General features: G+C 42.6%; 1 protein-coding gene across 2 annotated transcripts in view; it reads right to left on the bottom strand.

The window, feature by feature from the left end:
• The window catches only part of FUOM (fucose mutarotase), a 50431-nt gene that overhangs the window by 21167 nt on the left and 1885 nt on the right, over positions 1-27379 (bottom strand). For both annotated transcript variants that reach the window (XM_036735703.1, XM_036735702.1), the window contains exons 2-4: positions 26022-26090; positions 23164-23234; positions 22092-22193 (exon numbers count right to left, since the gene is read on the bottom strand). In XM_036735703.1, the coding sequence (XP_036591598.1) occupies positions 22092-22193; positions 23164-23234; positions 26022-26090 (242 nt within the window). The remainder of the gene's footprint in view (positions 1-22091; positions 22194-23163; positions 23235-26021; positions 26091-27379) is intronic.

Below are 27379 nucleotides of genomic sequence, written 5' to 3' on the forward strand. Positions count from 1 at the left end.
TTATTTTATTTTTCTTTCTTTCGCATGGTTTCTCCCATTTGTTACAATTCTTCTATACAACATGACTAATGTGAAAATATCTTTAATAGGAATGTATGTGTAGAGCCTAGATCAGGTTGCAGGCCATCTTGGGGAGGCAAGGGAGAAAATTTAAAACTTATGGAAGTGAATGTTGAAAGCTAAAAATAAATAAACTAAAAAAAACCCTAAATGCTGCTTCCTCTTTGAAGCCTTCTCGGATTCTCCAATGATCTATCTCTACTTCCTTGAAACCAAGTCAAGTCAACAAGCATTTATTAAGCATCCACTATGTGTCTGGCATCGTGCTAAGTGCTGGAAATAACAAAGAAAGGCAAAGGACAGACCCTGCCCTCAAGAATCTCACAGTCTTATGAGGAAGAAAACATACAAATGAAAACACCTGAGGACAAACAAGACCCAGACAGGATAAATTGGTGATAATCTCAGAAGGAGGACTGAGAAAGCTGTCTTACAGAATGGCTGCAATTGTTTGTTGACAGGTGCACTGACCAGGAGAATGTGCCCTCCTGGAGGGCAGAAATCGATTTTCATATCCCCAGTGCCCAACACCAAGTCTTAAAAATAACAGGGACTCAATAATGTTTGTTGAAATGATTTGTTGAAGGAAGAGGACTTGGTATTTCACATATCCAGAGAACTTAAAGAGAACCATCCATGTTACACATCTAACACAACCATTAAAATAGAAAAGGACTTTGGTTCTGAGTAGATGGTCCTTAGAACATGCCCTCTTGCTTCTTTCTGATCCCCTTTAGAGGTAGCACTGAGGTCAATCTCATGGTCCCCATTCGGTGACAGTGGCTGATCAGAATTTACACAGGTAAGAAAGATGGCATGAGACTGATGTCATCTTGGGCTTCATTAAGAAAAGCATCATTTCTAGACCTGAGGGAGTCCCTCTGGACACCACCTTAGTCAAAGCCCACCTGGAGTATTCAGTTCAGTTCTGGGCACCATAGTTTTAAAAGGACAACTAAGATGGCAAAAGGCCATGGGTCCATGTCATGAAAGGATCAACTGAAGGCACTGGGCATGTTTAGCCTGCAGAAGGAAAAATGGAGGGGCATGAGAGAGACCGTCAAGTATTTGAAGGGCAACTATGTAAAAGAGGCCTTAAATTTGTTCTGCTTGACCACAAGGGGTAGAACCAGGAGCAAAGAGGGAAGTTTAGGCCTAATGTCAGAAAAAAAAATTTTCTTAGCAATTAGAGCTGTCCAAAAGAGGAACAGGATGTCTTAAGAAGTGAAGGGTCCCCTTCCTTGCAGATCATAGGATCCAGTTAGAGCTAGAAGAGACCTCAGAGGCCATTCTAGTTACAGTCTGTTCATTTTACAGAAGAGGAAAATGAGGCTCAGAGAGGTGAAACGACTTTTTCCAAGGCCACATGGGTAGTGACCATCAGAGGAGGAATTCAAACACAGGCCCTCTGGTTCCAGAGTCTATATTTCTCCCCTCTCCCAGAACAGAGGCTGGATGTGTAACACTAATTGTAATAGTAATAGTAATGGTAATTTTGCCACATCTGTAATAGGAGAGACTCCTTTTGGTCTTGGGTTTGACTAGATGGCTGCTGAAATCCCTTCCAACTTTCAAATTCCATGATTACAACCCAGCTACCAAAAACTAGACCAATTTTCCAAATCATATATTAAACACTGGTCTGTCCTAGTAGCAGACATACCTCTCATCCCTTCCTCCCTTCCACCACCTTAAAACAACCAGCTAAAAACAAACATAAAAATCCTTCCATTAGTCAGACGCCTGCTATTCTGTAAGCCACAAATTCCATGGAGCCATCTGGCGGAGCAAAGGCATTCAAATGAAATGTCTACAGTACATACAAAATAAGCTAAATTCATTTCAAGTGCAAATAACAGAAGTTGACAAAGCTGTTCCCCAGTCCAGGATTAAAGTCAGTAAATGTCCTTCTCAGAGGAGATGGAAAATTATGCTCAGCACGGTCTCCTTAATGCCGAGATGCTTGCACTGAATAGAAGCTTAATTTTCCCAGAGGCACCAGCTCCTTATTCAAATTTTTTTTTTTTAAATCTGGATTGATTGGTATAAGGAGCTCCTGGTCTGGATACTTTTTCTACCAATGTAGATCAGTAAAGAACTGCCTAGAGTCCTGAGAAATCAGCGACTTGTTCAAGGTCACACAGCCAGAATATGTCACAGGCCAGGCCTTCTGAACGCTGAGGCCGACATGCCACCTGCAATATCAGGCTGACTCTCTCTGAGCTCAGAGGCAAAGATACCTCTCACAACTGGAGGTGATCCCAGGACCCACAGAATATGTCATTCCATGGATTAAGGAAACTGAGAAATACTGACTCTATCTCATTTCCTTTGCACCCAAGGATTTCTCCATTGATGGTGATAATTTCTCTCAAGCTTGTAACCTTCACGGATGAGTCTCCCTGTGCACAAGGACCTTTGGGTGGTATCAAGAACTAAATTCCTTGGAATGAGCCAGGCCTGGACCCCTTCTTATGACAAACTCTTACTCTGTGACTGATTGTAGTAGGCTTGTGTCCATGATCCAATGTGGTACTTGGAGTGCCCTCAAGCTCGTCACCTTTACCGATGAGTCTCCCTGTGCACAAGGACCTTTGGGTGGTATCAAGAACTAAACCCCTTGGAATGAGCCAGGCCTGGACCTCTTCTTGTGACAAACTCTTACTCTGTGACCAACTGTAGTAGGCTTGTGTCCATGATCCAATGTGGTACTTGGAGTCAAAAAGATATGGGTTCACACTATGGTGAGTAAAAAGTAATTCTGAGAGACAGAGTTTTGGGGTAAATTATAATCAGTTTTATAAATTATGGCTAGCAAATGGTTAACAAAAACGGCTCATTGTCCTCTCGATGAGACCAAAGAAAAACCATGGCTATGTCTGGAAGCTTATATGCCCTCGGACGAGGTCCTGAGGGTGACAATCGACTCCGATTGGTTAACAGTTAATGAGAGGTGAACTTTACAAAGAAAAGTGGGTTCACTCCAACGAGGGGCTAGGAGTGACATCTGGGCACTCTTGGTCAAAGACCACCCAGACCACCCCTAGCCTCTAGACAAAGGATCTACCTCCACCCAAACTTGCTCCAGTGGTACACAGTGGGCAGGAATTCACCTTGGATTAGATTCCTCTTAAGGTTGGGTGAGGTCTGACCACTGACAGAAGAGAAAGCTCAACCTTCAGAGACTGAGCTTTCGAAATGGAGACTTTAGAAAACAGGGGTGCTCTGGATCTCTCCCAAATTATTGGTTATTAATAATCATTTCTATCAACATCTTACCTCAGATACTTGCTAGCAAGTCACTTAGCTCCTTTGAGCTTCCTTACTGTCCATTTTCCATCAGCACCTCAGCGTGGTCTCCATTCCATAGAACTTCAGTCATCCCCCAGGATAAGCTGATCACCTGAAATCCCCAGAGCTTAACAAAATAACTGGCACATAGTAGGAACTTAATACATGCTTATTGAACTAAACTGTGCCTCAGTTTCCCCATCTGCTTCCCCAACCCCATGTAAAAAGGGGATAATATTTTAGCACCCAAGCAAATCTTCTATCAAAGTTTCAATGTGGCTTTTGAAGTCAAGAAAAGCTGGGTTCAAATCCCCCTTCTTATATTTACTAATAAGCCACTTATCTCTGGGCCTCAGTTTCTCCATCTGTAAAATGGATATTATATTTACCTCCTCACTGAGTATTATTAAGGTTTAAATGAGCTAAAATATGTAAAATGCTTTGAAATCTTTCAAGCGTTAGACAAATATCAGATGTTATTATTACTGTTATCATTGTCAAAACGTTTCTCCACAGAGTATCTTCTCCCACCCTCCCCACAGTGGAAACTATTGCCATTTGAGACATTAAAGAGTACATTAAGTTATTGTCATGTGGGGGTTACAAAGTGCAGGCACCACCCACAGCAAGATGGGGAAGGTTGAGTTCACACTGGAAGCCCAACGGAAAAGCCCACAACCACTTCCAATTTAGTTCAGTAAATAGCCATGGGCTCATTGAAACTTGATGCACATTAGCCACCTGATCTGCCAAACCCATGCTGATGTCCTCCCTGCCCCAACACGATTCTTTTGAGAGAATCACAAAAGCTTAGTCAGAAGGGACCTCAGAGGTCAGCTAGTCCAACCTACAATCAATCAAGAAGCATCTCTGTGATATACCAAACAAGTGGCCACATGGTCTTTGTTTAAGGAGGGAGACCCTAGTATTTCCCAAGGGATCCCATTCTGGTAAGTTATTCCCAGACCTCAAACCCAAATCTTCAAAATTTCCCTCCATTGCTCCTGGTTCTGCCCTCTAGGGCCAAGCTGAGCAAGGCCACTTTCTCTTCCAGTTGACAGCCCTTCAAATGTCATCACGCCCTTTCCTAAAATCTCTTCTCTAAGTCAAACGCCTCAGTTTCCTTCAGCCATCATAAGGCATGATCATGTCTGGATTTCCACCAAGCATTTGACAGCTTCTTAGTTTCCCCTCCAATATAAGATGGCAGCCACGGACTTGATAAGGATGTAGTTGAGTAGATTCAGAACTGGATCAGTGACTGATAGTATCCAGCTATAGGGAGGTCTTTCCTAAAATGTGCCACCTAGAAGTTAACACAGTTACTAGAGGTGCGGTCTGAACAAGAGAGAGCACCATAGCAGTACCACCTCCTCAGCCCCGGACACTACATCTCTCTTAACGTAACCTAAGACTGTGTCAGCTTTTGTGTTTACCGGCTTGGCCATGCCCTAAGGCAGCCCTAAGACACATGCTCTGAGGCCAGTGAGCATAGCAAAAATTTAACTAGGAGGCAGCAGACAAACAAGGCTATGAAATAGAGGAGAGGACAAAGAGTCAGAAAAACAAGATTGTAAAAGGTAAAACCGACACATCTGGAGTCATATAGACCCTAACCTGATCACTGCTCAAACATTGTTTGACAACTGTAACCTTCCTGGCTAAGTAAACCATCAGACCCCTTGCTTGTGCCAGGTCAATTACTGGCACTATCCAGGTACCCAGGCTTAGAACAGCTTCCTGAAATGCCTAGCGCAGCTGCATTTGCCTTATCATGCTCAAGCACTGACATCATACCTGCCTGCAGAACAAATAATCTGGTTCCAGATGCATGATGGCATACACTAAGGTGCCTTGGCCTCCTCAGTGCTCAGTCCACAGAGAGGAAACCCAGGATAACTAGGATCCAGGTGTACACACACACGCACACATACACACATATGTATGCGCACATACATATACACATACACATATGTATACATACAAACACACATATGTACATACACACATGTATGCACACAAACACACACATATATATACACATACATACATACACAGACACACACATACTCCACTCACAGAGGAGATGCAGAAGGGAGTGGGGGGTGGGGTGGAAGTGAATGAGGAGGGAAGAAACCGAGTTCCCTGACAAGGGGAAGGACCAGAGCTGAGGTTCATGACTTTCTTCCTACATGAACAATCAGAGATGCAGGTCCAAGCAGAAGATATAAATGCACTCCTAAGAAGCATCAATTCCACCCACAAATAGTCTTTTCTGTGCTTGGTAGACTCTGGCCTTGATCATCAGAGAGATTTGCAAGGGAATTCAGTGAGCCATTTATATACATTTATTGTCTCATTTTCCTATTGGATAGTGTGGATATTGTTAGGGTCCCTAGCACTGAGGCCTTCGGCTAAGATACACTGAGGTAAGTCCTTAAAACATGGCCCCATCTGGGGAGAGATCCAACAGTCCCCCTTCATGACAGAGATTTAGCACCAATAGAAGCGACAAAAGTGAAACTTTTAAAGAAACCAACATTCTGTCCACTAGATAAACCTGCCCAGGAAATTAAAATAGAGTAAAAAAAATTCCATCCCTCTCTCTCTCTCTCTCTCTCTCTCCCTTTCCTGTCCTCTCCTCCCTGTCTTTCCTTCTCTGCCCTTTCCAGTATCTTCCTGCCTTCCCTCCCTCCTCACCCCCTCCATCACTCCCACCCTCACCACTTTCTCCTGGAATTTTTCTTCACAGGAACTCAAAGAACCTATTCCCATGATATGTCTCACTCATCCTCATATTAGCCCTGGGAGCTAGTCAGAGATTCACAGACACGCTCATCTCCCAAAGGCTAAGTGGTCACAAAGAAAGCCAGGAGCAAGACCCAGAAAAGAATCCAGTCCTCCTGAAGTCCTAGCCCAACCATTTTCCAACTTTCCTGGTTCTCATGTAGATGATTTACTTCTAAGATCTCTACTGACTCGAAGGCCTAGGATCCTTTGGCCAGCAGGACAAAGAATTCTGGGAGCCACCTATCACCCCAATCTCCTGCTTGCCACTGAAAAAACACAATGGCAAGAAAGCAGCTGTTTTTGATGAGACAGGCAGTGAGACAACATCTGATTTTCATTAACTATAAGTCAATTATTAATTCATGCCAGACAGAGAAGAGATGCAGCCATCTTATAAACATCAATGCCACAAAAGACAAGTATACAGACCACCTGGAAGGCTGTTGTGGACTATACATACATACATATACATATACATATACATATACATATACATATACATATACATATACATATACATATACATATACATATATATATATATATAGTTTTTGCAATTATCCTCATTCAATGTTTATGCGTTCATCCCTTCTCCCTCATTAGATAATAATAAATAGCTTGCATTTATATAGAGCCTTGAGGTTTGCAATGCTTTTCACATATTTCCATTTCATTTAAGTCTTATAAGAACCCTGGGAGGTATGGGCTATTATTATCCCCACTTTATAAATGAGGAAACTGAGGCAGACTGAGCTTAAGTGACTTGCCCAAGGTCACATAGCTAGTGAGTAACTCAGGTCTTCTTGACATAAGTCCACTGCTCTGTTCACTGGAACACCCTGCTGCAAGGAGGTTTGATTGCCACATGGATTAAGTGTCTTGCCAAGGGTCTTACAGCTAATGAGTACTTGAGGCCATATTTGAACTCAGGTCTTTCTGACTCTAAGCCTGCAAGGTCTTTTATCTCTCCGTGATGCTGAGTATCTGGCTCAATGATCAGCAGAAGGTCAATGTATGTTAGATGCAAAATTCAGTAATGTGAGAATCTATTGCCAGGCTCCAGCATGGCTTCAGAATAGGTTGGAGACAGTGGGCATGACAATTGAAACCAAATGTGCCTCAGTTTCCCTCATAAGTTGGGTCAATGGCATTTGCTTAGAATTTGAGCTTAGAAGTCAAGCTTAGAGGTGATCTAGTCCAGCCCCTTCCTTTCACAGGAGGGGGAAATGAATTCAGAGAAATGGTACGGACTACCCATGATGACATGGCTCATGATTGCCAGAACGGAGGAACGGAGACCTCATTACCTGGCGCCCAGGCCAGTGTCCTTTCCACGGCATCGGATAAGCACTGTGTGAATTTACTGTGTGAATGACCACAGTTGGAAGGCATTTCTGAGGCCTGGGAATGACAAAGATCCGATCTTTACTTGCTGTTTCCCAGACTGATGACAGTCAGCAATAAACTGCCAGACTTCCGGAGGATGAAAGAGAAAGGTGGCATAATAATGTAGCAGAGAGCAACAGATGCTCTACGCTCCCCTGGACTCGGAGGGATGACGTGGAGATAATGGTGAGAGGAGAGATCCAACACCGTGTAATTATGTTACCATCACAAAAGAAGCTGAGGCCAGCCCCACCTGCTGTCACCTTGGAGGAGTCAAAGAAAGGGAAAGGAGAAAGTCTCCCGGAGTTGATGGAGATAAAAATAAGGAGGGAGACAAAAGGGGTCTGGACTCTACAGTAGTGGATAAAGCAATGATTTTGAGGCAGGAAGATATGGGTTCAAATCTTGACTCTGACCATAGCTGTGTGATGATGGGCCAGTCACTTTACCCTCTGTGGAACTCCATTTCCTCATCCATAAAAGGGGTTGATTAAATGACCTTTGATGGTCTCTGCCATCAGACTGTGAGCTCCTTGAAAGCAAAGTCTGTCTTTTGTCTTTTGCCTTTCTTTGTATCCCCAGTGGTTAGCAGTGCACCTGACACATAGTAGGTGCTTAATAAATGTTTATCAACTAACTGACTTCAAAAGCCCCTTTCAGCTCTGAAACTATGATTTGTTATGTGCTTTTCTTCTATAAATAGCAGGACAGAAATTCCTCCAGAAGATACTGAACAAAGGCTTCAGAAGTATGAGACTCACAGAGAGAGGAGAGGGAAAGAAGGAAGGTTGAGTTGAAGAGGTGGAGTATGGGAGTGTAGTTGTTCCTAGTGCCAAAAATTAAAATGCAGCAATTTTCATTCCTTGGTATGGAACAGTAACTGCGGTCTTGAGTCTGAACCCAACAATTAAGTAGATGCCACATTGGATCTCAACCAGTCAAGGCTGCCCACCAGGCCCTAGTCCATGAGAACTAATTAAGGGCAGAAGTTATATGCTAGGAATCTATAAATTACAGTACTGCATGGACAGTTGGGCATATGGGGAGGGCTGGGAGCTGGAGCCTATAAAGAATGTGATCAGAGAAAGCACCTCAGTGAGGCTTGAGTTCACGTAGTGAAAAGAGAGCAGAGACTCACAGTCTCTGCAATCAGCCCACAATTGAGGACCTTATAATATCAATCAATAAGCATCTATTAAGCACCTACTATGTGCCAGGTACCATGCTAAACTTGGGAGGATACAAAGAATGGCAAAAATAAGGTGACTGCCCCCAAAGAGCTCACATCCTAATCAGGGAGAGAAAATGTAAACAACTATGTGCATATAAGATATATATATAACATAAATGGGAGGTGATCTCAGAGGGAAAGTACTAGCAATGGAAAGGACTAGAAAAGACCTTTTGAAGAAGTAAAATATGAGCTGTGTCTTGAAGGAAGTCAGGAGGCATAGGTAAAGACATCAAGAATTCTGGGAATGGGGAAAAGCCAGTGAAATGGCACAGAACTGAGACATGGGGTGTTTGTTGTGTGTGAGAAACAGCAAGAAGGCCATTATTGCTGGATTGTAGTTAGTATGGAGGGAAGTAAAGTGTGAGGAGCCTTGAAAGGTAGGAAAAGGGCCAGGTTGTAAAGTGCTTTAAAAGTTGGAGGATTTTACATTTGATTCCAGAGGTGAAAAAGAGCCACTGGAGTTTTATTGAGGGGTAACATGGTCTGATCTGAAATTCTAGAAGATCACTTTGGCTTGAGATGGATAGACAAGAATAAGGAGAGGTGAGGTAGGGAGAATTACCAGCAGGCTATTACTGTGAGGTTCTGAAGGCCTGCCCCAGAGAGATGGCTGTGTGAGCAGAGAGAAGGTTCATTGACAAGAGATGTCAAGCAAGTAGAACTGAGGAGACTCGGCAAGTATTGGATATACAAGAGAAGAGCTGAAGAGGATGCTCAGATTGTGAGTTTGGGTGACTGGGAGGATGATGGTGCCCTGGACAGCAATAGGAAGTCTGGAAGAGAGTCACCAATAACTTTAATAATGAGAATAGATAAGGGGCAGAGCCAAGATGGCAGCTGGAAAGCAGGGACTTGCTTAAGTTCTCCCCCAAATCTCCGCAAACACCTGTAAAATGGCTCTGAACAAATTCTAGAGCTGCAGAACCCACTAAATAGCAGATGGAAATAGGTCTCCAGCCCAGGAGAGCCTGGATGGTTGCCAGGAAGGGTCTATTGCACGGCGCTGAGAGCAGAGGGCAGCCCAGTGTGGGCTGTGCCAGGACAGATCAGACCCAGAATCAGCCAGCCAGAACAGTGAGCTGTGGCAGTTACCAGACTTCTCAATCCATAAACGCCAAAGAGCATGTTGGGGGAAACTGCGGGATCAAGTTCAGAGTGGTCCGGCCGCCAGCTCTGAGGGTGGAGGAGGTGGTGCAGCACTGGTGGTAGCAGCAGCAGGAAGCTCCTGAGGCTGCTTCCAGAACTCCAGCATCAGCTGCTTCCCGAGTCCCTGGCTCACAGAGTGGGAGGAATGTAGCAGTGGATCAGAGAGGGAGTGCAAGGAACACTTTGTGGGCACAAAGGCAGATTCTCTTGCTTGCCCTGCTTGGATCTGGATTGTGGTCCTGGTTGGCGGTTCTTGGTGGAGGAGGAGCACTGCTGGGACAGAGGCTAGGGTGATGGTTGAGTAGTAGTAACTGAAAACAACAGTGCTTGGGCCCAAAAGCTTGGGACAACATACTCTCTACTCTACAAGCAGTCATATCCTGACAAAAAGCTCAAGGGTCAAGTAGTTGGCTGGGAACATGAATAGGCAGCGAAAACGAACTCAGACTCAAACTCTAGATTCCTTTTTTGGTGACAAAGAAGAGAAAAACATACAGCCAGAAGAAGTCCACAAAGTCAAAGAGTCTATATCAAAAGCCTCCAAGGAAAATAAAATTTGTCTCAGGCCATGGAAGAGCTCAAAAAGGATTTGGAGAAGCAAGTAAGAGAAGTAAAGGAAAAATTGGGACAAGAAATGAGAGTGATGCAAGAAAACCATGAAAAACAAGTCAATGACTTGCTAAAGGAGACCCCAAAAAATACTGAGGAAAATAACACCTTAAAACATAGACTAACCCAAATGTCAAAAGAGTACCCAAAAGCCAATGAGGAGAAGAAAGCCTTGAAAGGCAGAACTAGCCAAATGGAAAAGGAGGTCCAAAGGCAACTGAAGAAAATATCACCTTAAAAATTAGACTGGAGCAGGTGGAAGCTAGTGACTTTATGAGAAACCAAGATATTATAAAACTGAAGCAGAGGAATGAAAAAATGGAAGACAATGTGAAATATCTCATTGGAAAAACCACTGACCTGGAGAATAGATCCAGGAGAGATAATTTAAAAATTATTAGACTACCTGAAAGCCATGATTAAAAAAAAGAGCCTAGACATCACCTTTCAAGAAATTATCAAGAACAACTGCCCTGATATTCTAGAACCAGAGGGTAAAATAGAAATTGAAAGAATCCCCCAATTGCCTCTTGAAAAAGATCCCGAAAAGAAAACTCCTAGGAATATTGTTGCCAAATTCCAGAGTTTCCAGGTCAAGAAGAAAATACTGCAAGCAGCCAGAAAGAAACAATTTGAATATTGGGGAAACACAATCAGAATAACACAAGATCTAGCAGCTTCTACATTAAGGAATGGAAGGGCTTGGAATATATTCCGGAGGTCAAAGGAGCTAGGATTAAAACCAAGAATCACTTACCCAGCAAAACTGAGTATCATGCTCCAAGGCAAAATACAGACTTTCCATAAAATAGAGGACTTTCAAGTTTTCTCAATGAAAAGAACAGAGCTGAATAGAAAATTTGACTTACAAATACAAGAATCAAGAGAAGCATGAATAGGTAAACAAGAAAGAGAAATCACAAAGGACTTACTAAAGTTGAACTGTTATGTTTACATTCCTACATGGAAAGATGATGTGTGTAATTCAGGAGACCTTTCTCAGTATTAGGGGAGTTGAAGGGAACATAGACAGAGGGCACAGGATGAGTTGAATGTGAAGGGATGGTATCTAGAAAAATGAAATAAATTTAAGGGCTGAGAGAGGAATATATTGAGAGAGGGAGAAAGGGAGAGATAGAATGGGATAAACTATCTCACATAAAAGTAGCAAGAAAAAGCAGTTCTGTTGGAAGGGAAGAGGGGGCAGGTGAGGGGAAAAGAGTGAATTATACTCTCATCGGATCCAACTTGAGGAGGGAATAACATACACACTCAATTGGGTATCTTACTCCACAGGAAAGTAAGGGGATGGGGATTAAAAGGGGGGATAATAGAAGGGAGGGCAGATAGGGGTAGGAGGTAATCAAAAGCAAACACCTTTGGAAAGGGATAGGGTCAAGGGAGAAAACTGAATAAAGGGGGACAGGATAGGATGGAAGGAAATATAGTTAGCCTTTCACAACATGAGCATTGTGGAACTGTTTTACATAATGATACATGTGTGATCTATGTTGAATTACTTGCCTTCCTAGAAAGGGTGGGTGGGAAGGGAAGAGGGGAGAGAACTTGGAACTCAAAGTTTTAAAAGCAGATGCCTAAAAAATTTAAAAAAAGTTGTTTTTTTGCATGCAGCTGGGAAACAAGATATGCGAATGGGGCATAGAACTCTATCCTGCCCTACAAGAAAGTAAGGGAAAGGGGGATGGGGCAGGGAGTGGGGTGAAAGAGGGGAGGGTTGACTGGGGAATGAGGCAATCAGAATATATGCCATCTTGGAATGGGGGGGAGGGTAGAAATGGGGAGAAAAATTGTAACTCAAAATCTTGTGCAAATCAATGTTGAAAACTAAAATATTAAATAAAAATTGACTTGTTAAAATGCAAAAAAAAATTAATGAGAATAGATAGAGGTAGGACCATCAATCCAGAGCTGGAGGTCATCGAGTCCAAACTCTTCATTTTACAAATGAGGAAACTGAGGCCCAAGGAGATAAATAACCTGCCTTAGGTCACCTGAGCAATGGGTCACTATAGGATTTCAAACCCAGATAACTCTAGAGTCAGTGCCCAAAGTCCTTCACACACTTCTACTCATTTGAACATCACACCAGCCCCATAATGTACGTACTACTCATTTTTAGTGATAACAGTAATCATTGAAATTTGCATGATGCTTTATGGTTTGCAAAGCACTTTACATATGTAATGGTATTAGGTCCTTACATGACCTCATTGCATAGGCAACACTAGCATCATAATTACCAATTTGATGATGATGATGATGATGATGACAAAAATATCTCAGAATTGTGAGTAGAAAGCCTAACGTAGAGTCAGAAACACCTGGGTTCAAGTCTTGCTTCTGACATACACAAGTTGTGTGACCTTTTGAAAGTCCCTTAACTTATCAGAGCCCCAGGTGACATCCTAACACTACATATCACACATAACTTGCTATGTTATCTATCTTATAACAATGCATAATCTGCCTTGGTTGAGGAAGTTTCCACATTGGGGTATCCCAACACTGGATTAAACAACAGGTTCAAACCAATAATAATAACCCCTGTGCCCAAACCCAACCCATCATCAGTACATAGGGGTGGAAAGAAAGGCCAAGTAGGAGAAGCCAATCTAGGTAACATATAGAAAAGGGACTATGTGTGCTCTGAGACCACAACAGTAGCTGTGAAGGCCTGGCAGAGCCCTGAAATGCTGGCCCATTGGACTCTGATAATACTGTACCCCCAGCCAGAGGAAGGAATCTGAGAAGTGAATGGGGCACATTCTTTTGCATTCTATTACCACAAGAAGTAAAAATGTATTGGAACAGATCAGAGATACCATTCTCTCACACGCTAGAAATGCTTCAGTGCACATGCCCCCAATCACAAAAGTAGGTAATACACGAGTTCACTTGAGATGGAAGAAAGTTGGCACCATGGTGCCCAGAATGCCAGGTCCAGAGTCAAGAAGTTTAAATCCTGCCCCAGGCACTTATTAGCTAAGTGACCCTAAGCAAAGCATTTACCCCCTGCTTGCCTCAGTTTCTCCTTCTGTAAAATGGGGATGATAATAATAGCGCCTACCTCTCAAAGTTGCTGCGAAGATTAAATGTGATAACTATAAAGTGTTTAGCATAGTGCCTGGTATGTAGTAGGCACTATAAACATGTTAGTAGTTATTAATGTTGTTATTAGTTTGTGAAGATACGAATGCTTTTATAACACATCAGGGCTGCCTGATAAAACTGGAAAGATCTTAGCAGGGTTAGACAAAGATTTTGTATTGCTGTTTTCAACACTGTCCTCTAAATCACATGGCTAGGTATTACGCATTAGTGTATGGCAATATGAAGAAATAACTTCATCCCTCATCCCAGATTAGATGAACTAAAAGTGGAAATTGCAGAGTGACTTAAATCTGAAGAAAGAAAGGCGGATGAACCTGGAAACAGTGAAAAGCTACACCTAGCATGAACACCAGGAGCATTGCATAACAATGAAACAGATGGCAAAAAATAATGCCAAGGTCTAAAACAACTTTGAAGTAGAGATGGGCACACTTACAATAGAATTTTTAAAAAGCCCCCCCTTTTTTTAGTTTGTTAGCACAGATTCAACTGATAGACCAACTATGGTATACCAACACAGAGTCATCCTAAAAAGCTGGTATCTGCTATAACCCTCATGAACAAATGAATTACTTGACTGAGTATATAAAAACATTTCAGGAACTGTTCAGAATGGCATATGTTAGACCCATCACCAATACATAGAGACATAGGAAGAAAGAAGTAGCTGCCTAGGAATAATCTGAAGGATAGGCATTAAATACCACCAAGGCAGAAGTGGATTGAGAAAACTATTGAAGACTCTCAGAAAGGCAATGGAAGCATACAGAGGTGTAGATGGAGGGCCAGAAAGGGCTTTAAAAACTATTAAGTTCAATCCCTTCATTTTATGTATAAGGAAACTGAAGAACAGTGAGGTTAAGTGATTTACCCAGAACCGCACAGCTAGTAAGTGTCAGGGACAAGATTCAAACCCACGTCTTCACGACCCCAAATCCAGAGGCCTATTCACTATCCCATGCCACCTCTCATAACATCAATAACATTCCATTAAGTGTATTAGAAAATGCCAACAGCATATTGCCAATTAAAGGCAGACAAAAAAGAAAAATACCCATGCAGAATGGAATCTAGGGGGGAAAAGTACATCAGAAATTCTCAATACCCTCAACCAACAATCAAAAACAAAAGCCAAAGGTTAAAGCTATAAGGAGTGAAAGGAGACAAAGAACAAATTAAATAATTCAATATCAGTGAAAAACTAAATTTAGAGGCTTGAAAAGCAAACAAATTTGAGGAAAGAATTCTCAAAGAAGGAGGATATAGAGAATTTCTGTTCACTTATATCCAATATATCTAACTGCCTCTCACACATACTGAACTGGATGTCTTAAACTTAACATATCCAAAATCAAAGTCATCTTTTCTCCTAAAACCTCCTACCTTTCCTTTTGCAATATAGGGCAACATCATCCTCCTAGTCCCCTAGACTCAAAACCTGAGAGTCATCCTGAATTCCTCACTAGCTCTCACTCCCCCATATCCAAGCTTCTGCCAAGGCCTGCTGATTTCACCTCTGCAACATCTCTCCAATATGTCCTCTTCTCTTCTCTGACACTGCCACCACCCTGGTGCCCACCATCATTACCTCATACCTGGTCTATTCTGCTGGTGGATTTACCTGCCTCAAGTCTCTCTCCACTCCAATCCATCCTCCATTCAGCAACCAGAGTGATTTTCCTAAAGCACAGGTCCAACCACGTCATGCCCCCTACTCAACAAACTCCAGTGGCTCCCTATTGCCTCCAGGATCAAATACAAAATCTTGTATTTGGCATTCAAAGCCCTTCATAACCAAACCCTCTTCTACCTTACTCCATGTCATGTACTCATCAGTCCAGTGACACTGTCCTCCTGGCTCTTCCATGTCTTGGCTCTGGGTGTTTTTTCTGGCCATCCCAAATGCCTAGAATGATTTTGGTCCTCTTCTCTGCCTACTGGTTTTCTTGGCTTCCTTCAAATAAAATCTCACCTTCTACAGGAAGTCTTTCCCAACCCCTCTTAATTCTAGTGCCTTCCCTCTGTTAATTAGTTCCTATTTAACTACTATGGAGTTTGTTTGTACATATCTGTTTTTTGTTTTACTACTTCTTAGTGCCTCATAGATTCATTAGCTTCCACTTGCTCAAGTCTAATTTTTAATGAGTTAGTGTTTTCATTTTGCTTTTGAGTCTCCTTTTCCAATTGGTTGATTTTACCTCTCAGGGTGTCATTTTCTCTCTCTAGATTCTGAATCTCCGTAGTCATTTCGCCAATCTTTTTTTCCATATTTTCTTTTAGCTCCCTAATTTGGTTTTTAAAATCCTCCTTTAGCTCTTCCAGCAGTGCTTTTTGGGCTGGAGACCAGTTCATATTACCTTTTGAGGTATATGATGTATCTACAGTGTCATTGCTGTCCTCTTCTATGTTGGTATTTTGATCCTGCCTGTCTCCATAAAAAGAATCTATTGTCCTTGGTTTTTTTGTGTTCTTCTTCATGTTGGTTTGCCTTTTCCTGCCTTTACAATGAATTTCTACCTTTGGGCCTCAGGGCTTTCTGTCCCAGCTTTCTTATTCTGGGGGTTGTGAGTCTAGAATTATAGCCTTCAGTTTCCTGAGGTGTGGGGGAGGGGTCTGGCTCCCTGGCTTCTCACCCCCTATGGGTGCTCTCCAGCTCTTGCTTATCAGCAATGGTCTCAGCTGTTTGTTGTTTGAGCTGATGTCTGGCACTTCCCCTGGGGGAGCAAGGTTACGTCTGGGCTCCTGGTGTTGACCCCTGCCGACTCTGCCCCTCTGGGACTGATGAACTTCTACTATTTGACCACTGAAGCCCCACTACTTTCTGCTCAGTTCCAGCGTTCTTTTTTTTCCCCCGAGGAATTCTCTGGGTGGGGAAGGGAGGGATTAGAGCGCTTTACCTGGGCATTATGCCTCCCGGAAGTTCAAGAAGCTGCGTTTCATACGTTTGGGCTGCAAGCTTCCGGAGTCGGTGTTTCACAGCCAGTGGCGTTGCGCTGCCTCTCGTCGCTTCCACAGACTGCCGTCCTGTGTTGGGTGGCCTGGGGATCTCCACTGGTTTCGGGTGCCCAGCTTTCTCCCAGCCTGTCTCCCACGTGGATTTCCCGGCCAGCCGCTTCCGCCTTGGTCTGGAGCAGCTCCGCACCGAGCACTCTCCAAGCCTACAGGTTTGTGCCTTCGGCCTTTCAGACTCTCCCGGCTGGAAAATTTGCCCCACGCAGACTGCTCGCGGTTTCTGACTCTCTCAAATCTGCTCAAATTCACTTTTTTATGGGAATCTGACAGACCTTGTAAGAGAGCTCCGGTAAGACGCTGCCTTCATGCGGCCATCTTGGCTCCGCCCCTTCCATATCTGTTTTTTGTTATCTGCCCCACTAGATTGTGAGCTGCTTGAGATCATGGACTGTCTTTTGTCTCTTTTTGCATCTTCAGAGCTTAGTACAGTGCCTGGTACAGAGTAGGCGCTTAGTAAATGTTTATTAACTGGTTAAAATAAGTCCAAAACAACAAAAACATGAGTGGATTAAACACAGAACAGAAAGCTTATGTACCATTAATGTCATAAACAACACAATGGCAACATCAAGGGAGGTGATTGAAATTCTAACTTCTTTGCAAAACTAGAAAATAGAAGGTTTGGATCTGATCCACAATTATTGACTCAAACTCACCTTCCTCCCTGATCTTATATTTCTTCATAGAAGGCATCACATTTTTATTAACAGAAGATGAGAATACCCATGACCCTTTCAAATAAAAACCAAGTATTTATGTACTTAATATAAAGCATTCACAGCTTGTATGGCTCCAAAGAAACCCCTATAAACATATATTTAAAAAAACAGTATTAGGTTAAAGATAAAAAAGAGTGACAAAAAGTCCCAGGTGGATAAAGAGCAACCTGTATATGGATTCAGTTATTTTTAAACATGGTACCTGAAAGTACATGATTAGGATTAATGCTAATTTCAAGGTTAACTCATGGAAAACATCTTTGACACAACTTCCATAACAGAGAAGATGTCAGGGATGACAAATACCTCATCCCAATCCCACATGGTTTTCAATTTCTTCCACTAAATCTCTATATTTTGAAAGCTTTTCATTCCATTTTGTAGGGACATTACAAGTATTTGAAATGGTTACATCTGTTAAAAATGCACATAGATCAATGTTATGTCCAGTTGATTGAAAGCATCAGTTTTGTCTGTAATGACTCTGTGCTTCCAATACTATGTATTTGTTGAGTTCTCAAGACTATTTTAGGGTTTGTATTTGTAGCATGGGGGTTTGTCGGCTCTTAGTCTGTAAAGAGTAGTGAGCTTCTGGTGTACAATTCAAGCTACCTTTTCACATCTTTCCAAGTATCTGACACTAAAATTTTGCAACTTGTAGAGATATGTTGTAGTTTCCATCATTTCTTTGTGTAATCTGCATTAATCAATGAGTCCTGGCTTCCTAAAGATAAATTTTCTGTTGTTTCTCATAGCAATGAAAAGATCCTGGATCACTATTAGACTTCTTGGTTGATATAAACAAATTCACATGGTTAAGCCATTTTTGGATGCTTCTTTATCAGTATATTTTCGGTTGAGTTCATGTAGATGTTGCCCATAGAGAGTCTTTGGATAACACCTTGGATCTTGACTGTTCCATGGTGTCCATTTGGAGACTATTTGCTTACAGTGTTGTGTACCTGCAGTTAGCATTTATTATTGCTTTGTAAAGTGAGGTTTGCTTCTTCTTGGTGGCTCACACTCAATGCACCTTGCTTGGAGAAGGCCAACATATTTCAAAGTTATCACCTTCACCCACTGATTCAGTTTGACCTTTGCATTCAAGCTCAAAGCCTTCAGTCTCCATTCTTCATTGGTGTGCATTAAGAATTTTATACTTATCAAGTCCAAATCACATTTTTATAATGCCATTGGAAAAATTCTCACGAGATAAAGTAGCCTATTTAACTTGTTTTTCAGTTAAACTATATAATGTAAATCGATGTTACCAGTATACATTAAGTGATTCATGTGTTGTTTCGACATAATTCTCTTTTACTTGACAGCCATCGGAGGATGATAATGGGCTTAAGAATAGACACAACACTGGCGAGCTTAAATTGTCTCCCTGGAAGATGCTGCTTTTTATATCAGTTGTTCCTGATATTATTGTGTTTGGCAATGTGTTTTAAATAGAGAACATTTTTCCATGTGAGCATTGAATTAGTCTAGCATTTTTACTAAGCTTATATTTTGTTTTTACTTTTATAGTACAAAGGCAACACGAAGTACTGGAGAGAGAGCCAGAAGTTTGAAATTCAGGAAGACACGGGCTCAAGGCTCATCTCTGACCCACATTGGCTTTGTGACCCTGGGCAAATTAGCTACTCTCCGTGTTGTAGTGCAGCTACAGTCTCTCCAAGATTATCGGTTGCCGAGAAGGTGCCCACTTGCACTGAAAGCTGCCTATACCAATGAAATCACAGATACGATCCCTATCCTGATCTCTGCAGAACAGGACTAAACCATGAGTGCAGATCTGGGTCCAAAGCTTTGTAGAAGGAGGGAATAAACATTTATATTGCACCTACTGTGTACAGGCACTGTACTAAGCTCTCTTTACAAATATTATCTCATTGGATCCTCACAACAACCCTGGGAGGTAGGTCCTGTTATTACCCCCCCCCCCATTTTACAGATGAGGAAACTGAGGCTGGGAGAGATTTGCCCAGGGTCACAGAGCTATTGATGGTCTAAGAGAGAGGATCTGAACTTCATGACTCCACACTAAAGCACCTAAACTTAAGCGCCTGGGGGCAGCTAGGTGACGCAGTGAATAGTGTTGGACTTGAAGACAGGGAGACCTGGGTTCAAATGGGACTGCAGACTCCAACTGTGTGACCCTGGGCAAGTCACTTAACCTCTTGGTGCCTCAGTTTCCTCATCTGTAGATTGGGGATAACAAGTGGAGCAACCTCCCAGGGCTGTTGTGAGGAGGCTAGTACGAGTTTATGAAGAGCTCTGCAAACCTTAAAGCACTATATAAATGCTCGTTATCGTTATCGTCAATATTATTGCTGTTGTTGCTGTTATATCCACTATGCCACCTAGCTGCCTGATTAGGTCATGAAATCTTCACAATCTTTGTAGGTGGCCATCATAGGATGTCTTAAGAGAACTTCTGACCCAGCTTCATTACTGCCATTTGTGTAAGACAAGGAAGTCATGTAAAAAAACTCAAAGTGAGACCTCAAACTGTAACACAAGCGATTAACTGATTAATGAAAAGAGAATTTCTGAAAAGAGAATTTACCTCGATTTCCTTAAGATGAACGTGTAAGGTAACTAGCCATGGCTCTGGTGGTAATGATTAGTCTGCAAATTTCAGCTATATCCCCAGTGTTTCCTGACCAGTTTCTCATTTTATCTCACATAGGTGTCTTTTCACTGTCTGTTCTTTGATGTGTAAATCTTTACCTTCTCCTTCTTCCTTCTGTTGTATTATCCTGCCTAGGTAACCAAAATCTATATAACGCAGGTTAAGGCTGTTGTTTGGGGCCCATTGACTTTTGGATGCTGTGGGTCTATGCTCTGAACATATCATAGCCTGGTTTTTCCAGGCCTTTCTGCTTCTTGATGAGTATTATCGGCAGCAGAACCTATCGATGAATCCTCAGAACGCTTTCTGTCCCAAGCACAATCATGCCTCATTTCACATAAGAGGAATAAGGCGCCCGGGGAAATGGCGTGACTTGCTCCTGCTCACCATGGAATTATTCTCATTCAGTGTGTTCACCCAGCCTGTCATCCAGATGCTATCCCACCATCCTCCCACACCTTTCCAAAGCAGGTGAAAAAAACAACCACGACACTTTGCATCTAATAATGGCTGGAGTTCCTACAGTTTTAAGGGAGTTTAAAAAGCACTTTCACAAGCTCTGTGACTTCAATGCTACAGGGATTATCCCCATTTCACAGATGAGGAAACTGAGGCTAAGAGAGGTTAAATGGTCACATAGCTAGTAAGCATTGAAGGTAGGATTCAAACTCAGGATTCTCCTGATTCCTCTATCACTCTGTCCTCTACACCAGACTTATTAAACATGCTGCCCCAGTCACATGTGGCTGTGCTGGCCAAACGAGATTTAAAAATTGGAAAATATTTACGAGATAAATAAAAAAATGCAGTAAAATGTAGGTAACATTACATTTTCAAATTAAGTTAACATGCAGCTCGCAGATGCCCTCTTGTATCAATTCGTGGCCCCTGCTTTTACTTGAGTTTGACACCATTGGTCTAAACCCTACCACTTCTCCCTTACGTGGCTCTACAGACATTTCAGGGGGATTTTATGTGAGATCATCATCTACAAAGTAAGGAAAAAATATTCTACTCATTTTACATAAAAGGAGATCAAGAACACCACATAGTTAATAGTGGACAGAAACTAGATCTCGCCTCCCCTGATTCCTAGTCCAGAGATTATTATTGTTGTTGTTGGGGGTGGGAGCAAAGGTTCAAGAGCCAGGTGGCTTGTCTTTGAAGCCCAAAACTCAAGGGAGAAAAGGGTCCCTCTCTTCCTAAGAGAAGGTCCATGTGCATAACAGCCACTGAAATTAATTATTATCAATCTAAATTAAACAATCAACAAAAATTTTGTGGGCAGCGAGGTGGCTGAGTATAGGACTTGGAGTCAGGATGAACCAAGTTCAAGCCCCGCCCAGACATTTATTAGCTCAGTGACTCTGGGCAAGTCACTTAAACCTTATTTCTGCATCTGTTTAAAAAAAAAGCATCTACCTCGCAGGGCTGTGGTGAGGATCAAATGAGATAACACAAGGAAATGCTTCACAAAGCAAAGAACTACAAAAATGTTAGGTACTACTCATTAATGCCTACTCACTTTGTGCCATGCACTGTGGCAGAATGAATATAAAGAAGAAAAAAGTCCCTACTCACAAAGCACTTATATTCTAATGGGGGAGATAAGTACATATATAAATATAAACAGAATAAAGGGAAGCTAGGTGACACCATAGTGCAAGGCCTGGAGTCAGGAAGACTCAACTTCCTGGGTTCAAATCCAGCCTCAGACACTTATCAGCTGTGTGACCCCAGGTGAGCCACTTCACCCTGTTTGCCTCAGTTTCCTCATCTGTAAAATGAGCTGGAGAAGGAAATGGCAAACCACTCCAGTATCTCTGCCAAGAAAACCCCAAATGGGGTCATGAAGAGTCAGACGTGACTGAAATGACTGAACAACAACAAAAGGGAAACATACACAAAGTCCCCAGAGTAGGTTTGGGAGAGGATAAGATGTATGTCACTGATGCCCCTCAGAGACCTGTGTCACCATGAGAACCAGCAGGCACAGAGACTTTATCACTTGGCCCCTTGTTGCCCACCCGACCTTTTCCTTATTATGTGACAGAAAAGTCAAAAAACTTACCCTGAAGCCAGCCTGAGACAGGAGACTTTTGTAGGTTTGCCACACATCAGGTGTCTGGAGACCTTTGGCCTTGTCACTCTCTACCGGATCCATGACCACTACCTGGAAAGCAGATGGGAAGAATTAGTGAGTATTCTCCAACTAATTATTGCCTATCCTGATGATTTTATGATAGGCTGCACCCAATCAAAGAAATCCCCAAATACTGAGGACAGAGGTACTCATGGCCATTCAGTTCAAGTGGGAATAGGATGGCAGAGTTGTGGATTCAGAGAATATTTGAGTTGGAAGGGATCTAAGAGATCAGGTAATCACAGAATCACCCAATCTGAGAGCTGGAGAGGCCCTCTGTGGCCATTAATTCAAGTTACACCCAAAAGCGAATCCCTGCTAAAGCATCCTCAACAAGCCTTTATCCAGCCTTTGATCAAAGACCTCCCATGATGGGAAGGCTACCACCACCTGAGGCAGCTCATTCCACTTATTTGCTAGCTCCCAGAGTTAGGAAGTTGGGGGCTTTTCCTCCTTGACATGAAGCCCAAACCCTTCATTTCACAGATGAGAAAGCAGAGACCTAGAGACCAGGAAATAATTCATCCAAGGTCTTATATCTAGTTAATGGCAAAATAGCATTAAATTTTGTTTCTGATACAGCACTGTATAAATGTTAGCTACATGCTATAATTTGAAGAAAAGGGCATGAATGAGGGTAAACAAAAATTTTCCAGTTTGTCATAGGGAGAAACTGAGGCACAGAGAAACTCGTGTCTAGGCTCACAGAACTGAACCCAGGAACCCAGCTGTCCCCCACTCTCTTCACTGGGGTGAAAAATTACAGTGTCCAAGCTTTCCTCCTCCCTAGAGGTCTGCAAGCAAAACTTAGATGATGATATGCTGGGGATGTTACAGATACTGCAGAAAGGATTCCTTTCCTGTACAAACTGGACTAAATGATCTCTAAGGATCCTTCTGGGATGAGATCCTGTAATTTCTGTGACCCCAGAAGCTCCCTGACTTCTCACTAGTCTTGCTATCCTTACCCCTTAGTACAGGGCCTTGAAGGTATTCTTACCGAATTTGGCTCATGAGTATCCAAGGGTAGCAGCTTCAAAATGGACTCCAGTAGCTGTGGGATGCTCAAGCCTACAACCACAAAGAAAGTAAAGACAGCCTCAGTGCAGCCTGGACACTGGGGATGGCAGGGCTAAGTCATGAAGGCTATGAGCAGAGGCTTCTGGGACAGCAAAACCTGACCACACAGCTTTATCCAACTTGCCTGGTGAAAAGGTGTGGTGGCTGCCACTTCCTCTGAGCTCTTCCCTCCCATGATGGTTAATAGCAATCCTTTACATCCCTAAAATGCTACAGTACTTTTCAAAGCACTTTCCTATCCAGTATTTTATTAGAATCTGAGAGCAACCCTGTAAGCCAGGGGAAAATTTTAAAAATTAAAAAAGCTAATTCAATCTTGGACTGTGCTAAGTTAGGCAGAGCTCTAAGGACCAAAGGGGTGGTGATGAAGGTCCCAGCGTACTATGCCCTGGTCAGGCTACATCTAGAATATTGTGCTCAGCTCTGAGCACAATCTAGGAGGAACACAGATAAAGGGAAAGATGTTCAGAGGAGAGCAACCAGAAAGGTGAAGGGCCTCAACTTTATACCACATGAGGAATGGTCAAAGGATCTTGGGATATTTCACTTGGAAAGAGAAGATTTGGGGGGGGAGGGGCAAAGGGCACAAGAGAGATCCTCAAATACTTGAAAAACTACCCTGTAAAAGAGTATTCGGATCTGCCCTGTTTGGGGCAGAACTAGGAAGAGTGGGCGTAAGTTGCCAAAGAGGCAAAATCATGCTTCAATGCAATCAAACAAACAAGAAACATTTAAGTGTTTGCTCTGTGCCAGGCACTGTGCCAAGCCCTGGAGATACAAAAAGAGGCAAAAGGACAGTCCCTGCCCTGTAATCTAATGGGAAGAACAACCTGACAAACGGAGCTGCCCCAAAGTGAAGCAGGCTGCCGCAGGAGGACATAGGTTTCCCTTATTAAAAGTCTTCGCAGAAGTGGTCAGCCTTGGGTATTTTGTTATTAGGCTTCGTCTTCCCCACTAGGCAGCTAGGTAGTGTGGTGAATAGAGGGCAGGATGTAGAGGCAGAAAAATCTGAGTTCGAATCCTGCCTCAGTCATTTGCCAGCTGTTTGACCTTGGGAACGTGACAGCCTCAGGCTTCTCATCTGTAGAATGGGGATGATGATAGTACAGGATTGTTGTGAGTATCACGAGAGATAGTATATGTGGAGTGCATCGCAATTCTAAAATTTCATACAAAAACTAGTCTTTATTTATTTATTTATTTATTTATTTATTTATTTATTTGTTTATTTATTTATTTATTTATTTATTTATGCAGCTAATGTCATTAATTTAGCACAATGGAGAAAGCATAGCATGGTGTTAAAGACCTAAGCTGGAGTTCCATTTTTGCAATAGGCTAGATCCACATGGGATCAGTTAGTCAATCAGCATTTTATCTTTAGAAAGCATGTATGGGGGCAGCTGGGTGGCAGAGTGAATAAAGCACTGGCCCTGGAGTCAGGAGGACCTGGGTTCGAATCCGGCCTCAGACACTTGACACACTAGGTACTAGCTGTGTGACCTTGGGCAAGTCGCTTAACCCCAATTGCCCTGCCTTCCCACAAAAATTTAAAAAAAAAAATAAAAATAAAAAATAAAAATAAAAGAAAGCATGCCTGCTTACCAAGTGCTTGACATACATGAATGACCTCGACTGATGTCAGGACTCATAGCAAATGCATGAATAATGTCTGAGAAATGGAATCATTTCTCAAAATAACCCTACTCAGTAAGTAATCATAATAATAACTAACATTTACATAGTACTTTAAGGGTTACAAAGCACTATACATGTTATCTCATTTGATCTTCACAACACCCCTGTGAGACAGGTGCTTTTATTTTTACTATTTTTTTTAATTTTTAATTTAGTATTTATTTTTAATATTATTTTCTCTTTAAATTTTGAGTTCCAAATCCCCCTACACACACACACCCACCGAGAAGACAAGCAATATATCAATTATGCAGGTGAAGAGATGGATACTATTATTATTCCCTTTTTACAGCTGAGAAAACTGAGGCAGACAGAAGTTAATTCCCTTGCCCAGAGGCGCAGAGTCAGTAAGTGTCTGAGGTCAGATCTGAACTCAAATCTTCCTGATTCCAAGTCTAGGGCTCTTGCCTTTTGCGCCACCCATTAGGATTGAAGGATTGTAGCTTTAGAATTGGGAGGTATTTCAGTGGTCATCTATACCAACCCTCCTTTTTTTTTAAATAGCTGAGGAAATTGAGGCCCAGAGAGTTTAAACAACTTGTACAAAATCACCCCAAAAGTAAGTGGCAGAGCCAAAGCTTGTGGTCAAGATTTCCAAGTCCAGCATCCTAATCTGCTGCACCAGAGCTAAGAAGTGGCAGCTGAGACTGGAACCCACTTCTTGTTTTAATGAGTCACCTTTCTATGATGCTTTAAGGTTTGTGATGCTTTGCACATATGATATTACTTACTCCTCACAACAAGCCTGTTACTATCATGCTCCTTTTACAAATGAGGAAACTGAGGCTTAAGTGACTTGCCCAGGGTTCCACCTGAGTGCCTGAGGGAGGATTCAAACCCAGTTCTTCCTAACCCATCTAGTCCTCTCTCCAGCAAGCCACAGATGCCTCTCTCTGACCCACTTCTGATACCACGTTAATTTTCCTTTACGCTACCTCTAAGCATTTCAGAGAGATGAAAAACCTTCCGCTGTTAGTTGACAACAAATCTGAAACCTTATCAATGAAGGATAAGGTGGATTTTTTTTCACTTTGATCCTTGTGTATCTGGGGATGGGGTGGGAGGAAAGCAGGGACTCACCATCTGCTCTGACTTCCACTGGGCCACAACGGCATATGGAAGAAGTTGGAAAATTGGCATCTGCAAGAACTGAATAAAGCAGAAGTGTTAAGTCATCATTATCAGCCCCAATAAAAATAATAGCCCAGATCACAGAAGCGTAGGTTTGTAGCAGACAGGAATCTTGGAGACCATCTGATCTCATCCTCCCATTTTGTAGATAAGAAAATTGAGGCCAGAAGCTAGTGGGTTTTGCCCAAGGTCACATATGTAGTCAGTGGAAGAGTTAGTAATCGAACAAAGGTCCTCTGGCCAAATCCAACACTATTGCCACTGTACCATACTGTGCAATAGCTGGCTGGTGGGTGTATGACTACTTAAAGAGGTGAACTAAGGAAGGTCTAGACCAATCAGAAATAAGAGGTCCCCTCTCAACCAGGAAAGGCAAAGCAAGGTAAAGGACTTCTGGCAATTAATAGCAATAATCAAGCCTCCTCTATGTGTCAATCATTGTGCTAAGCACTGGGGATACAAACATAAAAAAAAATATAAAATCCTAGCCCTCAGTGAGTATACACTCTAATAGGGGAGACGAGATGTTCATGTATAGGTCTATATGAACTACATATAAAATTTATAGGGTAACATTAGTGGCTAGAAGCACCAGGAAGGGTCTCTTGCAGAAGGTGGACCTTAAGCAGAGTCCTGAAGGAAACCAGAGACTCAAAAAGGCTGAGATGAGGAGAAAGGGCACCCCAGGTATGGAAAACATTGAATGCAAAGGCACTGGGAGGAGAGATGGACCATCACGTGTGAGGGACAGCAAGGAAGTCACTATGGCTGGCACATGGAGCTTATGGAGGAAGTAATGAGGAAGAAGACTGGGAAGGAAGGAAGGAAGGAACAGAAGGAAGGCAGGAAGGAAGGAACAGAAGGAAGGCAGGAAGGCAGGAAGGAAGGAAGGAAAGGAAGAAAGGAAGGAAGAGCCTGGAAAGCTGAACAGAGGATTTTATATTTGATCCCGGAGGCAAAAGGAGCCATTGGAGTTTATTAAGGGGGTGTATGGGGGTGGGTTCCGTAATCAGTCCTGTGCTTGAGGAATTAACACTTTGGCAGCTGAATGGATTGGACTGGGGAGAGACTTGAGAAATCAAGATCAGTTATAAGGCTACTTTTACAGGCCTGCACTAGGGTGGTGGTTGCGTGAGAGGAGGGAAGGGGACACATAGAAAAGACAGAAACAAGATTTGGCAGCCAAATGGATACGGGCAAAGAGAGAGAGCTACAATGACTCATGGAGGTGGTCAAGCTGGGTGACTGGAAGGGTGGTGGTGCCCTACATGGTAACAGGGACGTCTGGAAACGGGGTGGGTTTGGGG

The sequence above is a fragment of the Trichosurus vulpecula genome, chromosome 8 (assembly GCF_011100635.1).
Source record: "Trichosurus vulpecula isolate mTriVul1 chromosome 8, mTriVul1.pri, whole genome shotgun sequence".
Classification (NCBI taxonomy): Eukaryota; Metazoa; Chordata; class Mammalia; order Diprotodontia; family Phalangeridae; genus Trichosurus; species Trichosurus vulpecula.